General features: G+C 42.3%; 1 protein-coding gene across 5 annotated transcripts in view; it reads right to left on the reverse strand.

Annotated features, from left to right (window-relative positions):
- kcnq3 (potassium voltage-gated channel, KQT-like subfamily, member 3) overlaps positions 1-20,003 on the reverse strand; it is a 46,646-nt gene that overhangs the window by 2,876 nt on the left and 23,767 nt on the right. For 3 of the 5 annotated variants that reach the window (XM_035527729.2, XM_035527728.2, XM_081723613.1), the window contains 8 exons: positions 17,558-17,653; positions 17,059-17,153; positions 16,624-16,650; positions 14,025-14,260; positions 8,326-8,431; positions 7,112-7,243; positions 6,906-7,001; positions 471-555 (listed from right to left, as the gene is read on the reverse strand). In XM_035527729.2, the coding sequence (XP_035383622.1) occupies positions 471-555; positions 6,906-7,001; positions 7,112-7,243; positions 8,326-8,431; positions 14,025-14,260; positions 16,624-16,650; positions 17,059-17,153; positions 17,558-17,653 (873 nt within the window). Of the gene's footprint in view, positions 1-470; positions 556-1,196; positions 3,168-4,198; positions 4,615-4,736; positions 4,788-6,905; positions 7,002-7,111; positions 7,244-8,325; positions 8,432-14,024; positions 14,261-16,623; positions 16,651-17,058; positions 17,154-17,557; positions 17,654-20,003 lie in introns of those variants that run through there. The other 2 variants (XM_081723615.1, XM_081723614.1) reach the window with 2 other exon arrangements.

Here is a 20,003-nt window from a genome sequence, read left to right on the forward strand (position 1 = left end):
ATAGTAATAAATATGTAGTCTTGCTATAACATAAAAGATAAAAAATTTGTAACCAAATATGCATTATCCTGTTTAAGTACTATAGCTGGCTTTGAAAAAAATGTATTTCAGAAAACTAAAATGACCATTCCAAAAAGTGTACTTGAATGTGAATAATAATGTAGTTTTTTAAAAAGTATGAAAAAGTCATGCTTAATAATATCAAGGTAGAAAGTAATGTACATGCATAAAAGTAGCATTATTCTTTTTAAAAATCACTGCTTCACACTACTTTAAAAGTAAAATTATGTTAAAATAAAAGTACTCGATTACAGTATGGAGTACTAAATAATAAACATAACACAGATTATGTTTGACTACATTCTTTAAAAATAAACATTCTACCCATTACTATATAAAAAGTTGCACTAGTCTTACAGTAGGACAAGGCCAAAAAGCTGACAGAGCTAGAACCATGCATGTGCTAGTACCTGTCTCTCCACACGCACAAACCTACTCATCATGCTTTGGTCCTCAGCATCTGACATGCCTGGTTTAGCCAGATAAGCGTCATGCCTTAGAGGGAGAGGGAGAGAAAGAGGTGGGGGTAGGGAGTGAGAAGGAGCAAGCGAGCGAGCGAGCGAGCGAGCAAGAGAGAGACAGAGAGAGAGACTCTGATTTTAGTAGCACTGCTCTGAACCATTGGCAAGCCTAAGCGAGGAGGAGGAGCTTCTGGGTTAATATAGCATGCAGCCATTTCAGGATTACAGTCACAATCTAAAGTTGTTTTAGGATCACACTTTTATTTCATTTAGACTCACATCAAAGCTTATTAAGATTCAGTTATGATAAATGTAATACAATTAGATTTATTTTAGGCTTATCGAGCACATCATTATTGTAGGATTATGGCAATGGTTTAATTAGGGTAGTGATTTGGATAAATTTAGATTCTTGCATTTAATTCAGTTCTAATGAATAGCTTATTGTCAAACTATAAATTCCACAGGTCCTGTTCACTGGAAGGAAAAAAACTGCATTGGACATCGATAGGCTGTATTCACAGTGCCTATAACTGCACATAGAGCAGATATATATATATAAAAAGAGGTAGCGAATGTACAGCGCTATATATATATATATATATATATATATATATATATATATATATATATATAGCGCTGTACATTCGCTACCTCTTTTTCCTCAGTGTAAGATAGGGTTAAAAACTGAGATTCATATGCAAGCGTTACTGAGTCTTCCTTTTGGGGAAAATAATGCAACTTTAGAATGGGTCAAGCAAAGACAGTTATTTAAAAAAGTCATGCACATATGTGGCTTGAGAAGATGGATGTATTTACACTACAATATGCAGATGAAATGTTTCTTGGATTTTACATACATCTTGGTGTTTTTTTCACAATTATTTTTATAGCTATACAGTTGCAGCTATCCAGATAACATTCAGGATACTCAAGATGCATGTTTTGCCTTATGTAGTCTGGCCCAGATGTTAGGATAATTTCTTTATTTAATGAAATTTGCTGAAAGCCACTAAAGCACATGTGCAAATAAATGTGATGCAACAAGGCAAATAGGATGCGGAGAAAGGGCCTGTTCAAATACATTTAATTAACACTGAGACGACACATCTAACACCGCACTAAACACCTTTCAAACACCAACAACATGTACTACAACACAAGAGACATATATAGACACAAGAGGATTACACATAATACAGAACAGGTGGACGACACGAAAGGGCGTGGCAACACGGACGAACACACATATGCACACCAAGACGTTTGAGGAAAGGGCGGGGCCGTAGCGTGACAGAACCCCCCCTCAAGGGCGCGACTCCTGCGCACCAGCCTAATGGGCTGCGGACCCGAGAACAACTCCAAATGGCGAGGCCAGAGGACCAGGCAGTCCGCCCCAGGCTAGTGCGAGCAGGAGTGCGGGTGGGGGGAAACACCAGGACTAACACAACAATACACACAGGAACGCACACACTGACAGGGACTGACATGCACACCGAAGAGAACAAAGGGACAGGCACATGTATGGTAACGGGGAGAGACACGGTGACAGGAACAGGCATAACACTACATGAATTAAACAGTCCAGGGAAGAGCGGGGAAGTCCCAGCTGTCGGCTGGGTTGGATGCCAACTAGCCTGAGAGGGAGGGTCTCTCGCCGGCTCGGTTGGCAGAGGCTGTCCAGACCCCGGTGCATGCGCTTTTTGCCTCGCCGAGGCTTAGGGGTAGGCGCTTGCGCTCTGATGGTTCTTGCCCTCGGGGGAGGAGTGTCCTCCTCCACCAACAACTCCATCTCTCTGCCAGTCACCCAGGGCTGCTTGCTGGCTCCAGAGCGCCTAGCCCTGGTCCAAGCCTTAGATGGAGCCTTGGGTGCTGGGGACTTGTTTTCCTCTGAGCTCGTGATGTCCTTCGGAGAGCGAGGTCTCCTCCTAGATACCCCCTTAGAGTGTCTTGCCCTGGGCTGAGCCTTAAGTGGAGTCTTGGGTGCTGTGGACTCGTCTTTTTCTGAGATCGTGACGGCAGTCTGAGAGGAGGGATCCCCCTGAGGTACCTCCTCCACCTCCATCGACAGGGTCTTCCTCATGATCAGACCATCGGTCCAACTCGAGAGTGATATCACTGTGCTCCCCTCGCTCTCCGTACTCCGCATAGCCCTCTGTGAGGTCCATGCAGGACCCTACGGATTCCACTTCCGAGTACCCAGTGGGTTCCTCCCCCGTTGCGATCCCATGGATCGAAGCCACTCCAGAGTGACATCACTGTGCTCCCCTCGCTCTCCGTACTCCACATAGCCCTCTGTGAGGTCCATGCAGGACCCTATGGATTCCATTTCCGAGTACCCAGTGGGTTCCTCCCCCGTTGCGATCCCATGGATCGAAGCCAGGATGAGTGACAGCCTCACCGCGGCAAAGGAGAAGTCCGCGGTGTCCGACTCCAAAGACGAAATCATTATAGCAGTTGTTTTGGTCAGACATAGTCCCGCGTGACTCCTCCACCTCCGCACCTGGACCACGCTCTCTTGTAGCGGGAGTCAGGAGGGTAGCCAAGAACACGCAGGGATTGCAGACACGATTTGGGGAAGTGTGTCTTTTCCCCTTCTTCCCTTTCTTCTTGCGCTTCCCAGGCATCCTTCTTTGGTTGGTGTTTCTGTAACGCGATGAGGCAAATAGGATGCGGAGAAGGGGCACTTTCAAACATATGCTTAATTAACACAGAGGCGACACATCTAACACCGCACTAAACACCTTTCAAACACAAACAACACGTATTACAACACAAAAGACATATATACACACAAGAGGATTACACATAATACAGAACAGGTGGATGACACAAAAGAGGGCAGCAACACGGACGAACACACACATGCACACACACACACCAAGACGTTTGAGGAGGGAGCAGGGCCGTAACGTGACAATAAATAGACCCATAGCTGAAGTTAAAGAGATTTGTAATGCCAATAATTCCCTAAAGCTGAACTACATATGAACTCTTTATTCATTTAAAATGCTAAAACAGTGTCTTTGCAGTGGTGCAACCCACTCTGCAAAGGCTAGCTTATTAGCTCAGAAGTCAGAACTGCTGGGTCTATTGATGGGCATTCTGACTCTTTTAAATGAGCTCAGCAATCAGAGCTGGATCTTTCAGCTCCTGGAAGGCTCTTCATTGCAGTGTTTTTCAAACTTGCCAATATTATTGGTATGACCTACAATTGTCTATTCTCTATGAGCTAAATTGTTAAAGTTGAAGAAAATAATATTGTAATAATATATTTCGTTGTTTTTGTTGCTGGTGGTTTCAAAAACATTAATTATTCATCAGGTTATGGATCTGTTTAAGGATTTAATTTTGACTGATTCACAGGCTAATGTATTTAGTAAATCATTAAGTTGAAAGTATATTAAACTGCATTAGTTTTTTTTATTCTTTGTTACCTAGCCAGCTAAAGGTTCTTCTGTGCATTGCTTGGAATTTCTCACCAGAGAGGTCAGAATCCTCAAAACTTACACTAAAGATTAAATGTGTCTTGGATTTTACATCTTGGAAGAACAGCTTTAAAATAATAATTCATATGGTCTTATACCCAGAGAAGGATGGGTTCACCCTTTGAGTCCTGGCTCTTCACAAAAAGGTGCATTACAGTCACTCTAGTAATTCCCTGCAAAGGGAATTCTACCATTTTAAAGGAGATTCCTAACCATAGGGAGTGAAAACGTTCAGTTCAAAGGGAACTGAGCCTCTACGCATCTCAACTGCCATAGCTACTCCCACCTCCCCCACCATTGCCCTTAATGGACTTTCTCTTGTGGGATGGGTGACACATGCACACCAGTGGGACAAGAATAGGACCTCTAGAAAGTTTGACTAGACATCAATTGCTTATTTTTTCATTTTTTATTTATTTTTCTCTTAAAATTGTTATTATTGTGGTGACCATTGTTGGCCATAGGAGGATGCCCCCCCATGAGTCTTGATTCCTCTCAAGGTTTCTTCCTCATGCTCTAGGGAGTTTTTCCTTGCCACTGCCACCCTTGGCTTGCTCACTGGGGACTTGAACTTGGACATTTGTAAAGCTGCTGTGTGACAACATCTGTTGTAAAAAAGCACTATATAAATACATTTTGATTGTTTGATTGATTGAACTTCAAACTGTGCAGATAGTAGTGAATAACAGTTTATCAATACACAGTAAGCGGACTTAAAAAAATTTACCCATCATTAATTGCATTTTCTTGTCAAGATCTGGCGAATTGGACCTGCTGCCTGGATTATTATTGGAGAGCAGGAAATAAATGGGAAAATGTCAGTTTACTTATGTTTGAGTGCTATTCAATTTTTGTTGAAATCAAGCAACGATGTGGAAGTAACCTCCTCAGCAAAGTTAAAAAATTAGATGAAGAACAAATTTAACCTAGTTAACTAAATAGCTAACTAAATAAATGTTGGCTATAGCAAACTTTTCAGGTAAAATCAACCATATATTCATTTTACGTTCAAAATATAGGGTCAGTGTTACATAGATACAGTTCAGTCTAACTACATTAGGTAGAACTGTCTTAATTGTCCAGCTGTCAAGAGAAACAGGAAAACAGGGCATGTATAATGTCTTCTGCATGATCATGTTGTAGGCCATGTAATCAATTGCATCACATGATTAGTATGTAGGGAATGCAAGTGTACTGCCTATGGACCCTGTAGAATGGAATGCAGCTGCAGTTTCTATTTCATGGTCATGTTAATATGTTTTTCCCTTGCCACTAACACACTAACACAAGTAATTAGCATTACTGCTTTGTAACTTAGCTTAGGTTTACTGTGAAAAGTGCTATATGAATAAAAAAAAAACTGAATGGAACTGAAATTAGCTATACACCTGTTGGGTATCCAACATTTTCACAACGTTGACATCAAATTTAAATCTTGGCTCCCACCCACTGTCCACCCGCTGGACAGTTTCTAATTGGAATTCGATTGGCTAATTAATGATTCCTTGACTGATCACATGTGAACATCACTTACATACTGTTTACTCATGTCAATTATTATATACTCTAATATACAGCATTTCTAATGTGTCACTCCAAGATTTTCACTGGCTCCATCTGGCCCCCCACTAAATTATTAATTATTATTCACCAACAAATATTTTGTGTTGATATTAAACACAAATTATGTCATTTATATATAGACATTTTAATGTGTTGCTGAAGATTAAAACAGCAGCAGGAACTGTGGCAACAGTCACATTTTGTGTTTGTCTCTAGATTTGTATACTTTTTAAAATGTAACACTATTTTTAAGTGTTAGAATATGCAGAAATAAAGATTAGGATTTAGGATGTTTGTTATATCAGCAAGAGTTTAAAGGAATAAGTTATTTGCACAATATTTCTTCTTCACATTATGAAGAAGCTATACTGACACCTGGTGGCTTGGATGTTTCAGGGATTCTGTACTAAATCTACATGGCTGCCTCCTAGTGGGGAACCCATTCTATGGGGCATAAACAGTTCATTTGAGGACTAAAAAAGCAATTTGATTCTTCTTCTCATGTGAGGTGCACTTTAGAGAAAAAGTAATAAATAGTAAATAAATTAATATTGTTTGCTACTTTTGGTGATAAAATTGAATTATTGCTCCTTTAAATTTATTCTGTCTTATATACCCAGGGTAATCCTAGAACAGGCAGTGCTACAGGTTATTCAGTTTAATATTATATATAAACTTAACTTTTAACTTATAGTAAAAATAGCATTTTCCAATTATGAAACAAACATTTTTAGAAAGTTGAAGTATCAAAATTCCAAGTGCATAGTGTTCTTATGTTGCAACGTTCTAATGTTCATACTTTCAAAATTATAAAACACATATGCACAAAAAGATCCAGATCTAAAATGTGTTATTCTATTTTCCATATAAAAGTTTCTTTAACCTCTAGCTTACCTGCACTGGTATAAGGCAACATTTTCTACTTCTATAGCATTTTTAGTGTTTAAATAGTATATTCCGTCGCACAATGCAAACAAAAATATTGCATATGTACTGCTTAAAATTGCATTTGCAATATGCTTTACAACATGTTAATACAAAGTGAACGCTTGATATGATATATGACATGACATGGTTGGATATAGTTGGAAATGGTTGAATTGAGGGAATGCCAAGATTAATTAAAACACTGACTGACTGCATATCTGAAACATCTGAGAGTTTAGTATATAAATAGCACACAGTAAAAATGTGATTGGTTAGAGGATTGTTTTGCATATTGCAGCCTTCTGCAAAGGTCAAACAAGTAATAAATTACATATTATGCAGCATGTTATCGGTTAGTAATGTTTAAACAATCATTTTGAGTTAATGTATGTTGGCTGGTACTCACTTGGGAGACTGTTGAGTTGGATAGGAGAAAGGTGTTTTCTGCACCTTCTTGTGTTTTGGAGTGAGTGGTGGACCAGGAGCAAGAATTAGATCTAGCCTGCAGAGGAAAAAAAAACAAACAAAGTACACATATTCATGTGCAGGTCCATGTATGAAGTCCCCTCCCCCAGTACAGATATAGAGTCTATGTGTTTGTGTGTGTGTTACCGTGACTGGAGATATTTGATTCTGCAGAGCATGTCCAGGTGTCCTGCAGAGTACTGCTCTATCACATCTTTTACGTCATATGGCCTTAGTGTCTCCTTAAAATGCTTTTTATTCAGCAGGAACATCATAATCCTGTCACGCATACAGACACACACATTCTGTGTGGGCCATGCAGTATTTGACACTGAAATTATTTTTCATGTCAAGTGAGGAATGGAATGAATGACATTAAATTTAAATCATTTAAATGAATTAAGCAACAGCAAACCACACATCCCATATTATATTTAAGTTATAATTTAGTAGTACACCACCATGTATTTTTTAATCATGTGGTGAAGTGTTTAAAACAGAGCTGAAAAATATTATGAAATGTTTTTTTAGCTTGCAATTTCATGTAAACCTGTCAAGCCCATCTTACGATGAGTGGATAGACCCAACCAGAGAGACTCATGTTCAATTCACCCCTTTTTTTTTTTGTTTATTTGTTTTGGTGGTGGGCATGAAACGTATGTCTGCTTTTTTGTGTATATGTATACATATGTATGTGTATATGCATACATATACTAAGCTCATATGAGTGCCATTTCTCTCATCTGGTAGTTAAAGGTTAATGACAACAGACTTACAATGAAAGTCTGTTTTGCCTTGGTGGGTGACTTCTCTACTATTAATCAGAGAAATGTGAGGAGTAGGGACACTATGTGTATGGAGCAAGGGTGCCATGTGGATATATGGGAATGCTTGTTATATTTTGGTGTAGTCAGTAAAGAGAGAGAAAGTAAGGATTTTTCTAAGTGTGTGCACGCGTGTATGCACACATGCGTATGAGTGTGGGCACATTCTAAAATTGAAGAATGTATGTTCTAAATGGCCTGTCAGAGCAGTGACTTATAATGGTGGAGGGTGGGGCTTGGGAGATTCATGGCTTTAAATCATGAGACAGAGCCCTTTATCACAGCAGAGGACATAGAGGACACACATCTCATCAGCTCCAGTACCAGGAAAGAGCACTCGGTCCCTATGGGACATGATATCTATCAAGTTAACAGTGCAGGGACCCCTCAAAGCCAGGACACGTGTGGTGTGTGTGTGTTTGCAAGTATGATTGCATGTGTGTGTGTGTGTGTGTGTGTGTGTGTGTGTGTGTGTGTGTGTGTGTGTGTGTGTGTGTATGTGTGTGTGTGTGTGTGTCTGCATATACGTATGTTTACCGCACTGCTCTGATGACGAGTTTGAGAGTAGGAATCATATCCTCCATCAGGATGTCTGGTGGGAACCCTTTCTCCTCAGGGGTGGGGTCCGTCAGGCCACCTGCATCTATAAAGAAGAACCACACCAACAATAACTGGTATGGAGTGCTTGTACCTAGAACACCATTATCAGAAATCAGAAATAAACATGTATATATTTCAACACAGGATAAACAAAAATAGAAGGTGGGGGCGCACTCCTAGACCTGAAGTCTGCGATCACATTTCTATGATTATTCATCTCTAATATACTGGATTCTGCTTAACAGGTAATCGCCAAGGCCTTTATAAGATGACCCAGGGCAAACACACAAATGTAGTGCATGGAGTCCCTGCCAGTTCATTTTACAAGTCAAGGAGGTCCATTATAATATTCTAAAATTGCAAAAAAAAAATAGAATTATAATTATTCTAATATTCTAAAACTGCACAGAACAGTCTGCTAACTCTGAACAACAAGAATGATATACTAAAGGAGCACAACAATAACAGTTCTAATCCAAATAAATCTTTTTTTCTTATTTACTGCCACAGTTTCAGAGCTTCACATGTGCTGATGTAGGCAGAAGCAGTTGTTGATGTTCTTAAGAGGAACTAATCAACCAGAGTAGTTTCCTGAAGAAGTTCTGCATTGTACCTTAAACCCACATATACTGCATGGTACAAATTACTGGTGTTGGGGTAGTAAATCAAAAAGAGTAATCACTTTAAAATGATTAATTACTTCCATCAATGTACTATGGAATTACACATTACTCATTAATTTACTTGTTGTTGGCTGAAAACCTTTCTAGAGAATATAGAAGATGTGATCATATATAAAACATCAGTTTCCCATGACTTGTCTAGCAAGCTGTCTGATTAGATGCTTTGACAGCTTGCTCATTATTTATGGTACTGGACATGCTTTACAAGCTTAACTCATAACTTCACTCCAAAGTAATCATTTTATCTTTATGGAAATTAATTTTAAGTAATAAGAATATTTCTTTTCGAATTTATAATTTTTTTTTTTGCACTCTCAGCAGTGTTTAAAATATATAATGTAAAAATGAATGCAAAGCATTAGGTTAGATGGTCATAATATGTATTGTAAAGAAATCTGTGATTAATATATGCATAAATGTATTCTAATGAAATTCTAATAAAGTCAGTAACTTTAAAATTTACACCGTAATGGTTTAGACTACTTCACTACAAGGAAAAATGTAATTAGATAACAATAGCAAACCTTTTGGACATTAATGAATCAGTATGTTGCTGTAATGTGGGCTCAAAACCAGGTCAAATAGGTGATGGCACCAACAGCTTACTGGGTGAGCAACCACGCGATAATGATGGTGGGCCCGTGTGTGAAACATTTAGTTCGTAGAACCGGTAAAACAAGAAAAGTAAGGTGGCGAGTGAACCGCAGCTGCTTTGTTGCAAGGGGGACAAATACCCGCTAGACTGTGGCAGCTATAACTACCTGCGCGTATATCGCCCTTCAAAGGAGTGGAGGACGACAAAACTAGAGGGGAAAAAACTACACCACGCCGAGCGTGGGAAAAGGGAGAACCAAGGATGCCACGGGAAGAATGGCAGCCCCGATGCCCTGGGGACAACCAAACTAAAACTTCCCAAACAAAACCAGAAAACAGGGAGGAACTGTAATGGCTAAGGAGAGCCTTGGGAAAGAGACAGATCTGAGGGGGAAAACTAGAGAGGGGAGGAGACGTGTAAAAACACGAACACCTTCGAAGAGCGAGTGAGGTGTAGCATGAAGGCTCACAGACCTTTAATACCCGAAGTTATCGGGTAGGAGCTTGGCTCAGAACTTTGGCAAAGACACAGCACTGAGTGACTGGGTCACTGGGCTTATATAGGCATAGCCCAGCTGTTAGGCATAAGCCCGATTAGTGGTGTGCCTGACTCGAGGCCTCCCTCTGGTGGCCGGAGGGGGCCTCGGCCTGGCACTGACCCTAACAGCCTCTCCCCAGAAGGGGCGGCTCCTGACGCCCCAAGGCCAGCTGCACGATCCCGCTGAAAAGCCTGAATGAGTTCATAGTCCAGGATGTGACGGGAGGGGACCCAGGACCACTCCTCGGGACTCCCAGTCCACCAGATACTGAACCCAACCACGAACCCGCCAGACGTCCAAGAGACGCTTGACCTGCTGGTACACTGTCCACCATGCACGGACCTGGCGGGTCGGAGGGGCCCACTGACACAATACGGGCCTAAGGCGAGACACGTGGAAAGTGGGGTGGACCCTCAATGATGGGGGAAGGGCAAGGCGATAAGAGACAGGTTTAACACGGTGAAGGACCTTGAATGGCCTGATGTAGCGAGCAGCAAGTCTGCGGGGATTCCCACACAAAGGCAGGTCCTTGGCCGATTGTGTTTTGGAGTGAGTGGTGGACCAGGAGCAAGAATTAGATCTAGCCTGCAGAAAAAAAACAAAAACAAAGTACACAAACTCGCTGTCCAGGCCAATAAGTCGGCACTGGTCACCATCTCTTATTGGCGTAACGTTTCTGAGCAACAGCGGCAGATAAAAGGGCCCTGCGTGCCCATCACTAGGCTAAGTGGCAGCGCCTGACCATCTGCGCAGCAGACCAAACACCGACGTCAGCCTCTTGGTCAGGAAACATGGGCGGAGCATACCCGTACTGGCACTTGACTGGTGACATGCCTAAGGAGGGGTGCCACGGGGTGTTGTGGGCAAACCAAGAGGATGGACAGGAAGAGGCCAGACAGCGGAGAGTGCGCTCCAAGTCCTGATTAACCCTTTCGGTTTGACCATTGGATTGGGGATGAAGCCGGAGGACAAGCTGGCTTCTGCCCCCAACAACCGACAGAAGGCCCCCCAGCACTGGCTGGTGAATTGAGGCCTGCGGGCAGCCCATGAAGATGGACCACCTGGGTAAGCAATAACTTAGCTGTCTCCTTCACAGATGGCATTTTTAGCACTGCAAAGAAGCGGCCAACCTTGGAGAACCTGTCCATGACCACCAAAAACACCATGTTGCCCTTTGATGGGGGCAGCCCTGTAATAAAGTCTAGTGACAGGTGAGACAAAGGGTGCAAAGGTACTGCCAGTGGGTGCAACAGACCAGCGGGCCTTGTCCTGGGGTCCTTGCACTGAGTGTAGGTGCAATAGGAGTTCACAAATGCTCAGATGTTGGGTTCCATGCGGGGCCACCAAAACCGCCAACGGAGAAACTCAAGCATCCGTGTGACTCCCAGGTGTGCCAAAAAGGGGGATGCATGTCCCCACTTGAGGACCCAAGCTCTAACTGGTTCAGCAAGAAGGGCTTGACGTACTGCCTTCTCAACCCCCCACTGCATTGGCACTATGATGCGTGCCCTGGGGATAATGGTCAAGGGTGGAGCAGAAGGCAGTGAGGATTCCCACTGGTGGGATAGGGCATCAGGTTTAGTGTTCTTAGTGCCTGGCCAGTACGATAAATTAAAATTAAACTGGGCAAAGAACAGTCCCCATCTGGCCTGGTGCGGATCAAGGCACTTGGCCTGCTGCATGTAAGCCAAGTTATTGTGGTCTGTCCAGACCAGGAAGGGATGGTTTGCCCACTCCAGTCAGTGCCTCCACTCCTCAAGTGCAAGCTTGACCAGTAATTACCAGTAATTCACAGTCACCCACGTCATAATTGCTTTCTGCTGGGGACAGACGCCGAGAGAAGTAGGCACAGGGATGCAGTTTTTTGTCCTCTCCTGATCGCTGGGACTGAACTGTACCAACACCCACCTCAGATGCATCCACCTCAACGATAAATGGAAGCTCTGCATCAGGGAGCCAAAGAATAGGAGCCGTGATTAGATGGCGCTTTAGTTCTTCCAACACCTGCTGGGCTTCGGTGGACCAGCAGAACCGACCAGATGCCTTCCTGGTCAACGCAGTCAGTGGGGCTGCAACTGTGCTAAAGTTCTTCACAAACCTGCGGTAGAAGTTCATGAAGCCCAGGAAGCACCGAGGTGGGTCTAGGCCAGTTCTCCACAGCCCATACCTTGGCCGGGTCCATGCATAATGCGTTGTGGGAGATGACAAATCCCAAAAAGGAGATGGTTTGTGCATGGAATGTGGACTTCTCCAGCTTGACGAAAGAGGTGGTTCTCAAGCAAGAACTGGAGGACACGCCTAACATGAGTAACATGTTCATCTACCATTTGGCTATAGATTAATATGTTGTCTAAGTAGATGAACACATACTTGTCAAGGGCTTCCCTTAAGACCTCACCGGTGTACCGTTGGAAGACAGCGGGCGTGTTCATCAACCCAAACGGCATGATGAGGTATTTGTAGTGCCCAGAGGGGGTGATGAATGCCGTCTTCCATTCATCTCCCACCCGGATTCTAACTAAGTTGTAGGCATTGCGCAAGTCCAGTTTGGTAAAAACGGAGGCCTGCAGCAGTGTCTCGAATCCTGATGTCATGAGGGGCAATGGATAGCGGTCTTTGATAGTTATTTTGTTAAGGCCCTGGTAGTCTACACAGGGGTATAGCCCACCGTCTTTCTTCCCGGCAAAGAAGAACCTCGCGCCAGCCAGGGAAGTAGATGGCCGGATGAACCCTAGGGCCAAGGCCTCTTGTCCATTGCCTGACATTCTGGCCCCGAAAGGGAGAATAGGCGGCCTCTAGGGCGACTGGAGCCCGGGAGGAGGTTTATGGCGATGTCATATGGCCAGTGGGGAGGCAATAGTTGGGCCTTCTGTTTGCTAAATGCTTCCCAGTACTCCTGGGGGACTTGAGACAGGTTCGGACCACCGGGACCATGACCAGACCCAGACCGAGGCTTCGGTAGCTGAAAACAGGAGGTCTGACATGTCAAACCCCAAGACAGCACTGATCAGGTCAGCCAGTCCGCATGGGGATTATGTTGCTGAAGTCAGGGGTACCCCACAATCAGTTGCAAGTTGGGAGCATGGATACAGTGCAATCAGTTCAGTGTGTGGGCCAACTCGCAACATGACCAGACGAGTCTGATGGCTAACAACCCCTGGCTCAAGGGACCGACCATCAACCGTGGCAATGGGTAGGGATTTGTCCAGTGGGACCAGCTGCAGGGCTAACTTGTTGGCTAACCCAGCATAGAGAAAGTTGCCCACCACTCCCGAGGCCTCGGCCTGGCACTGACCCTTATAGTTGCACACAACATTTGTGAGATTAAATGGTGTAATTTAGCAGAAAAAAATGGATGCTGCTGCATACTGGCCATTTTTACTGTTTTCTCAAGCACACACCATTTAACCTCACAACTTAGCTACTGAGTTGAGTCAGGTGTGGTAGGAGATGAGTGAGATGTGCAAGGAGCAGGAAATGTGTCCACAAGTATAGAGTACAGGGCTACTACAGAGACCAGAACCAAAAGCTCATTGTTCAGTTTGTTTTTTGTAGGTCTTTTTAAGCACTGAGACTTTGAGGAGATAACAACAAACTGTGATGGCAATTAAAAAAATTGACTAAATGTTTCCAGGGCTATAAAGTAAACAACTATATGTGTGCATGTGTGTGTTAGTACACTGAGTGTAGGCCTTCATTCTGAGCAGCCTCTTTTATGCGTACATTGTTTTTTAAGATTAGATTTAGTGGTAGGTATAGTAATGTAGGCAAAACAATATTTAAATTAATATATTTAGAATATTAAAGTTTGTGTGCATACCCTCTGAACTCTGTCTCAGGGCATATGCCTTCATTCTGAATGCAGTCCTAAACCTCTCCCTGTTGGTGAAGCCGGCTGGTTTTGCCTCTTTAGATGGGCTCTCCTCGATGGCCTCTGCTGGCCCACAAGTCCCTGTTCCAGTGGCAGAGTTCCCCGCAGGCATCATGAAGCGGCCCCTCACCGAGCACGGGCGCGGAGTGGGCAGGCGCACGCGTTCCAGGAGAGTCAGTTTCTGGCTGAGACAGACAGAGAGACACAGACAGTATTTAAGTCCCCAGTGCAGGGCCTTGCACAGATTGTCTTCCACTACAGTACTAAAAGGGAGTGAGAGAGAGAGAGAGAGAGAGAGAGAGAGTAAAAGGAGTAAGAGAAGAAATAGGAAAGAGTGCTCTAAAAAGGACTATTAGATTCTAACCTGGAGGGCCACTCTACCCTAGTTTTGCATAACCATCAGAAGCTACAGCCATTTCTGTTGTGCTTTTCCATATTTACTTTTAACTTCTCCAGCTGAATGAAGCATTAAATCCTTTTTTGTGATATCTGGGTGTGTGGTTTTCTTTCTTTCTTTTTTTTTTTTTCCAAATTCCAGGCTTTTCCACTCAGATTTTTAAATGCATATTTTAACCTAAAAGAGGTGGACAGACCCACCAGCTAAAAAAGGGGAAAGAGTAAAATGATTGGTCTGTTTGCTGAATACAGACCAGTCTTGTGGAAATGCCAGGCTCAAAGTGCACAGTAACGGGATGTAGAATGGTTGTATAAGTCTTGCCCAACCCCTAATGTTCCCACCAACCCAATCCCCCCTGAGGAGTTTACTTATAAAATGAATCCCAATCCCAACCTGAAGATGAGGATTAACATTACAGTGACCATGTTTTAGTGTTGTCTTTGCACTATATATACACAGACAAAGAGAAATGGAAAATCTAAAGTTACTCTGCAGTACTGAAGAAGTACTGCTTGCTGCATTTTCATGTTTTTCCCCTTAGACCATAGTCACAGGAACTATGGGTCCATAATGTGGCTAGTTCTGTTGCAGATATCCAGGCCCAGAGATTAGCCAGTGTAGTTTACTGTGATGGTTTCCAAGACCTTTAAAAAGTCAACTTTAATCCTTCAGTACACCACTCAGACACACATGGACTCACATACTGACTCTGCCTGCAGGAGAAACCAGAAACTCTTCTTTTAACAATACCCCAAAACAACACAGGGCATTCTGTAGCAGCCAGTCGCTTAGGACAGACCCTCAAACACACACACACACACACACACACACACACACACACACACACACACACAGCACACACACACACTCACACACACACACACACACACAGATATACACACAAACTCCAGTGGTAAGAGCTCTCTCCTGAGTGCAGTGAAAAGCAGGAGATTGCACTGGTGAAAGAAGCTTTAAGCAGACAGAGACGATTCTTTCAGTCAGGAGGGACAGAATTACAACTGATTACCATGCAGTTACAGACAACACTTTCCCACACACACACACAAATCACATGCAGTCACTTCTCACGGAGCTTGAATCTTCTATAGACAAATGGTAGTCTTTGATGCTCCTGTTTGCCTCTGTGTCTGTGTGTGTGTGTGTGTGTGTGTGTGTGTGTGTGTGTGGGTGTGTGTGAGTGTGTGTGAACAGCTAGCTCAAATTAATACATTAAAGATTCAAATGGACCAATTAATGAATGTTGATAAATGAAAGAAATGCAAGTTTAAACAGTTTCATGTCAGTTTTCACAAGTGTGTGTTTGTGTGTACGTTTTGGAGTTTCTCCACTGTTGGATGAGGATAATGTCAGGCTACAAGTTTCCAAACCTTGCTTGTGTTTGTGTGTGTATGTGTGTATATGTGCCACTGTGTGTGTGTGTGTGTGTGTGTGTGTGTGTGTGTGTGTGTGTGTGTGTGTGTGTGTGTGTGTGTGTGTGCAACAGCGACAGAGTAGTAACTTGATCTTTGAGTGAACATTGATTATAGGACAAGGGTGAGGCAATTTGGCCATGCTGAACTCAACACACTCCTCTCTCTTTCTCTCTCTCTCTCTCTCTCTCTCTCTCTTTCTCCAATGCCCGTTTCACTCAATTTACTACTCTTAATATGTGGAAACTTCGGTCAATGTCCATGTCAAGGACATCTGCTAAATGAAATCTTTTCCTCATGATCATTAAAGTCAACACACACACACACACACACACACACACACACACACACACACACACACTTTCTCTCTCTTTCTCTCTCTCACTGTCTGTCTCTCTCTGCTGACACCATCATTTTTCAGAAGTCCATAATTGTTTCCTTCCTAATATATTCGGTAATATTTCATACAGAGCTAATGTCTGCACACTGGAATGGCTGTACTCATTATGGTGAGAGTTGGTCACCATACACACACACACGCATGCACAGTGCTGGCTATTACACCCATTGTATGAGAATAATGGCAGTAGATATTTAAAGAAACACATTACACAGACCCATTCATCTCTCACTTAATATGAGCTATAACAAGAAGAACTGAGAGAGAGAGAGAGAGAGAGAGAGAGAGAGAGAGGAAGAGAGAGAGAGAGATGAATCTTACCTAGCAATTCCTTCTAGATGGTCTTTCCTTTAAATAAAAGAAAGCAAGCGTGTAAGCAGGCTACCAAATTTATATAATCCAGTACATACCAACACATGCACGTGTATTTATTCATGCTAAATGTATACACACAATACCCCATTCTAAACTCCTGGTAGAATTGCAGATGGAACGTCACATACAAAATGAACTACAACACAAATAAGTGATTCTGGCATAAAATCACAACATTGACAAACTGAAAACATAAGGCAAGAATTGTTACATAAAATGTTCAAACTATAGATTGCAAGCAGAAATAAAATTACCTAAGAAATTCCCAATGAATATGAAACTAAGGTAAACTATACAATCAAAAAGAAATTCTAATCAAAGTTTGTACATGCACATGTATGAATGTGTATGTGCATGCGTGTGCATACAGAGCTAATATACCTGAAACATGGCAAAGAGATTACAGTTTCATAGAATCTCCATGTCGCAATAAGATCTTCTCTGACTGGATTGGTGGCATAGTAACGCCATGCTGACTAGAATCAAACAGAGCAATATCAGAAGCATGCACAGAATGTGCTGCATAAACGTGGAGATATCAGAGAAGGGTCAACTTCTTGTGTTTAAAATTGTTACCTGTTACTCTTTAAACAATTTAATGTATTACTGTAGCTGATTAGTTGCCTCATTCTGATTTGTATGAATAGTTCTAGCTAGTTATTATTGATGTGTGGTGGATGGTGATTCAAAAGTAAACTATAAGAGTGTGACTGGCTGAGAGGTTTATTGTGTGGTGCATGACTGGCTAACATAGTAAAAAAAATATCAAAAATAGTCTTTGATTGGTCGAGAGGGTTACTGGGTGAGATGTGATTTCCAAGATGTAATGTGTGGTTGCTTAAGAGAGTTGCTAGAGTACTGTGATAGTTTCAAGGTTTACTTGAATAAGTCCAGCTGCAGGGTGTCTCCGTTTCTCAAAGTGTTTCTGCCTGTGCTGCTCCTGAACTTTTAAAGCCAAACCAGACCCCAGGATACCCTACAGGTACAATCAAAAATGTGAATTCAGGCTTCTGTATAGCACAACTAATCAAACACAGACAGAACTGAACATACGATACCCAACAGAATCAACCAGTCAAATATCTGAACCCCGAGAACTGACAACCAATCAAACACCGACCAGGCAAAGTAAAAAAAAAAAATTTTCAGTAATGTCTAAGGCCTTTATCAACTCTATAAGACTTACAGGTTGTCAAAGGTTTGCCCCCTGCATCACATATCCATTGCCCATTCATCACAAACACCTACTTCTTGTTTCAAGCAGCACTTGTACCTGTTGTTTGCTGCAAAACCTTACACTTCCCATGTGTTTACCCTTGCTCTTGCCATTGCTTTGTTTTTTAAAGCTCTTATTTAATCCTGTCTATTATTGTGTTTAATTTAATTGCTATTTAGACTTTTTGTGCTAACTTTCAACTCTGTCTCTGAGTCGTTACAGAAAGCATCTCCTGAACATTGAAAGTAGAGTAAAAAAGCATCAAGATTGGGGGCAGTAAACTTGAAGTGCAGCTCTCTCAGAGAATGTCAGAGAATTCAGCAATAGGCCTATCATGTTAATGTTAATTTTGCAAGTTGCCAGAACCTCAAACAATTTCCAAAACATAACAGCAATGTTTGTAATTCCAGCAAAACGTTTTTGTCAAAACCAGGAATACAAGTGTTTATTGCATTTAAATCCTCATCCTCTGCGAGGTTCTTATTTGATTTCCATGGCAATAGAAAAAATCCATTTAAGGCACGTATCTGATTTTTTATTTTTATTTTTTCAGTTTTCTGCATGTCAGCAATTGGACACTTTATGGGAAAAGGCTGATGTCACAGTGTTGTGATCACTGTTATATATTCCATGGATTCTAACAACACCTTGGCTGGATGAAATGATCAAGTCCTCATCACAACATTTCATTATGGTTTGTAAGATGCCTTGTGGACAAGTTAAACTTCTGGAATGACTCTTTATGATCATGAATGTTCTAGCACTGCTTGCCTCATTTCAGGTACCCATGAAGTTTTAGGGCTAATCACCTCCAGGGAAGTGAGTTTTATTGATCAGCACATGTCCTCCACTGCCACAGAATTCTCCCTCACCTGATTCTGCTGGTTTCTTCTTTGTTGAGGAGAGCAATGGAGGAATGCATCACTGTATTTCCCTGTATTGTTGAACATGTGTACAACAACTTGGATCTGCAGACCATCTACTATCTCGTTCAGAGTGGGGAACATTGTAAGACTTCATTTTCCACAACATCTTGCTATACATTCCAGGTGATGTCATATGGCTTTTCTAATGATCCACTGGTGTTTTGTCAATAAGATCCTCCATGACACGTTCTGCAAGTTCATTCATCTCTATATGGATGATATCTATTCAGCAACGCTGAGGAAGCACGTTTGTAAGGAAGTATGTCTAACAGCAAGATAGTCTTCTACCTAGGCCATGTTTTGTTTCCAGGTGGTGTACACATGGAAGACTGCAATGCACAGGTGGTGCTGATGTGGCCTTGTCGCCAGACTGTGGAGGACCTGCAGCAATTTTTAGTGTTTGCCATATTATACCAAATGTTGAACAAGAATTTAAGCACCTTGTTTGTCCCTTTAAATTCACTCCAAAAAGGCTCTCCTGGTCTCCTGGCTGGAAGAAGCATTCACTAATCGCAGATCATGGCTGCCCGGGTGTTGGCTCATCCTGACTTGCACAAGCCGTGTGTGGTTCAGGTTAACATCTTTGAGGTGGGAGTCAGGGCTGTGCTGTCACAGAGGCAAGGAAACCAACCCAAATGTTAACTGCTTTCCTTCTACTCAAAGAAGCTCACTTGAGCTGAAAGAAATAACAATGCTAGGGCTCCTTTGTCAATTGTGACTCTACATCTCTTTATCATATACACTGACAGGATCTTTTTATACATCAAAATAAGTCAATACATCAACTCCTCATCAAGCCACATGGGAATTTTGATTTCAGTCTTGTACAGACAAGGTCATAAGAACATTAAGGCGTATTATGTGTCCACAACCCTGAAACCACAGACTCCAACACGGTTTCATAGATCTGCCTACCTCCTTGGTTCCTCACAAGGTTATTGTACATCTCCTTGGTTGACAATGTTATTGTACACCTATAGTATTCCAGCTTTTGGTTCAAGTGTCCATAATATCATACAGTTGTCTCCAGAAGGGTCACCAGATATAATGAAATCAACCAAGGAAGAAGGGATGTTCCCTTTGATGAGAAAGTGGTCATCTTTATCACATATTCAGACTGCTGTAGATGTATGCATGTCCAAAGAAAAGAAAAAATGACTGCCAGGAGTATGTATCAAGAAAAG

Source organism: Electrophorus electricus, chromosome 11, assembly GCF_041902795.1.
Source record: "Electrophorus electricus isolate QZ-2024a chromosome 11, ASM4190279v1, whole genome shotgun sequence".
NCBI lineage: Eukaryota > Metazoa > Chordata > Actinopteri > Gymnotiformes > Gymnotidae > Electrophorus > Electrophorus electricus.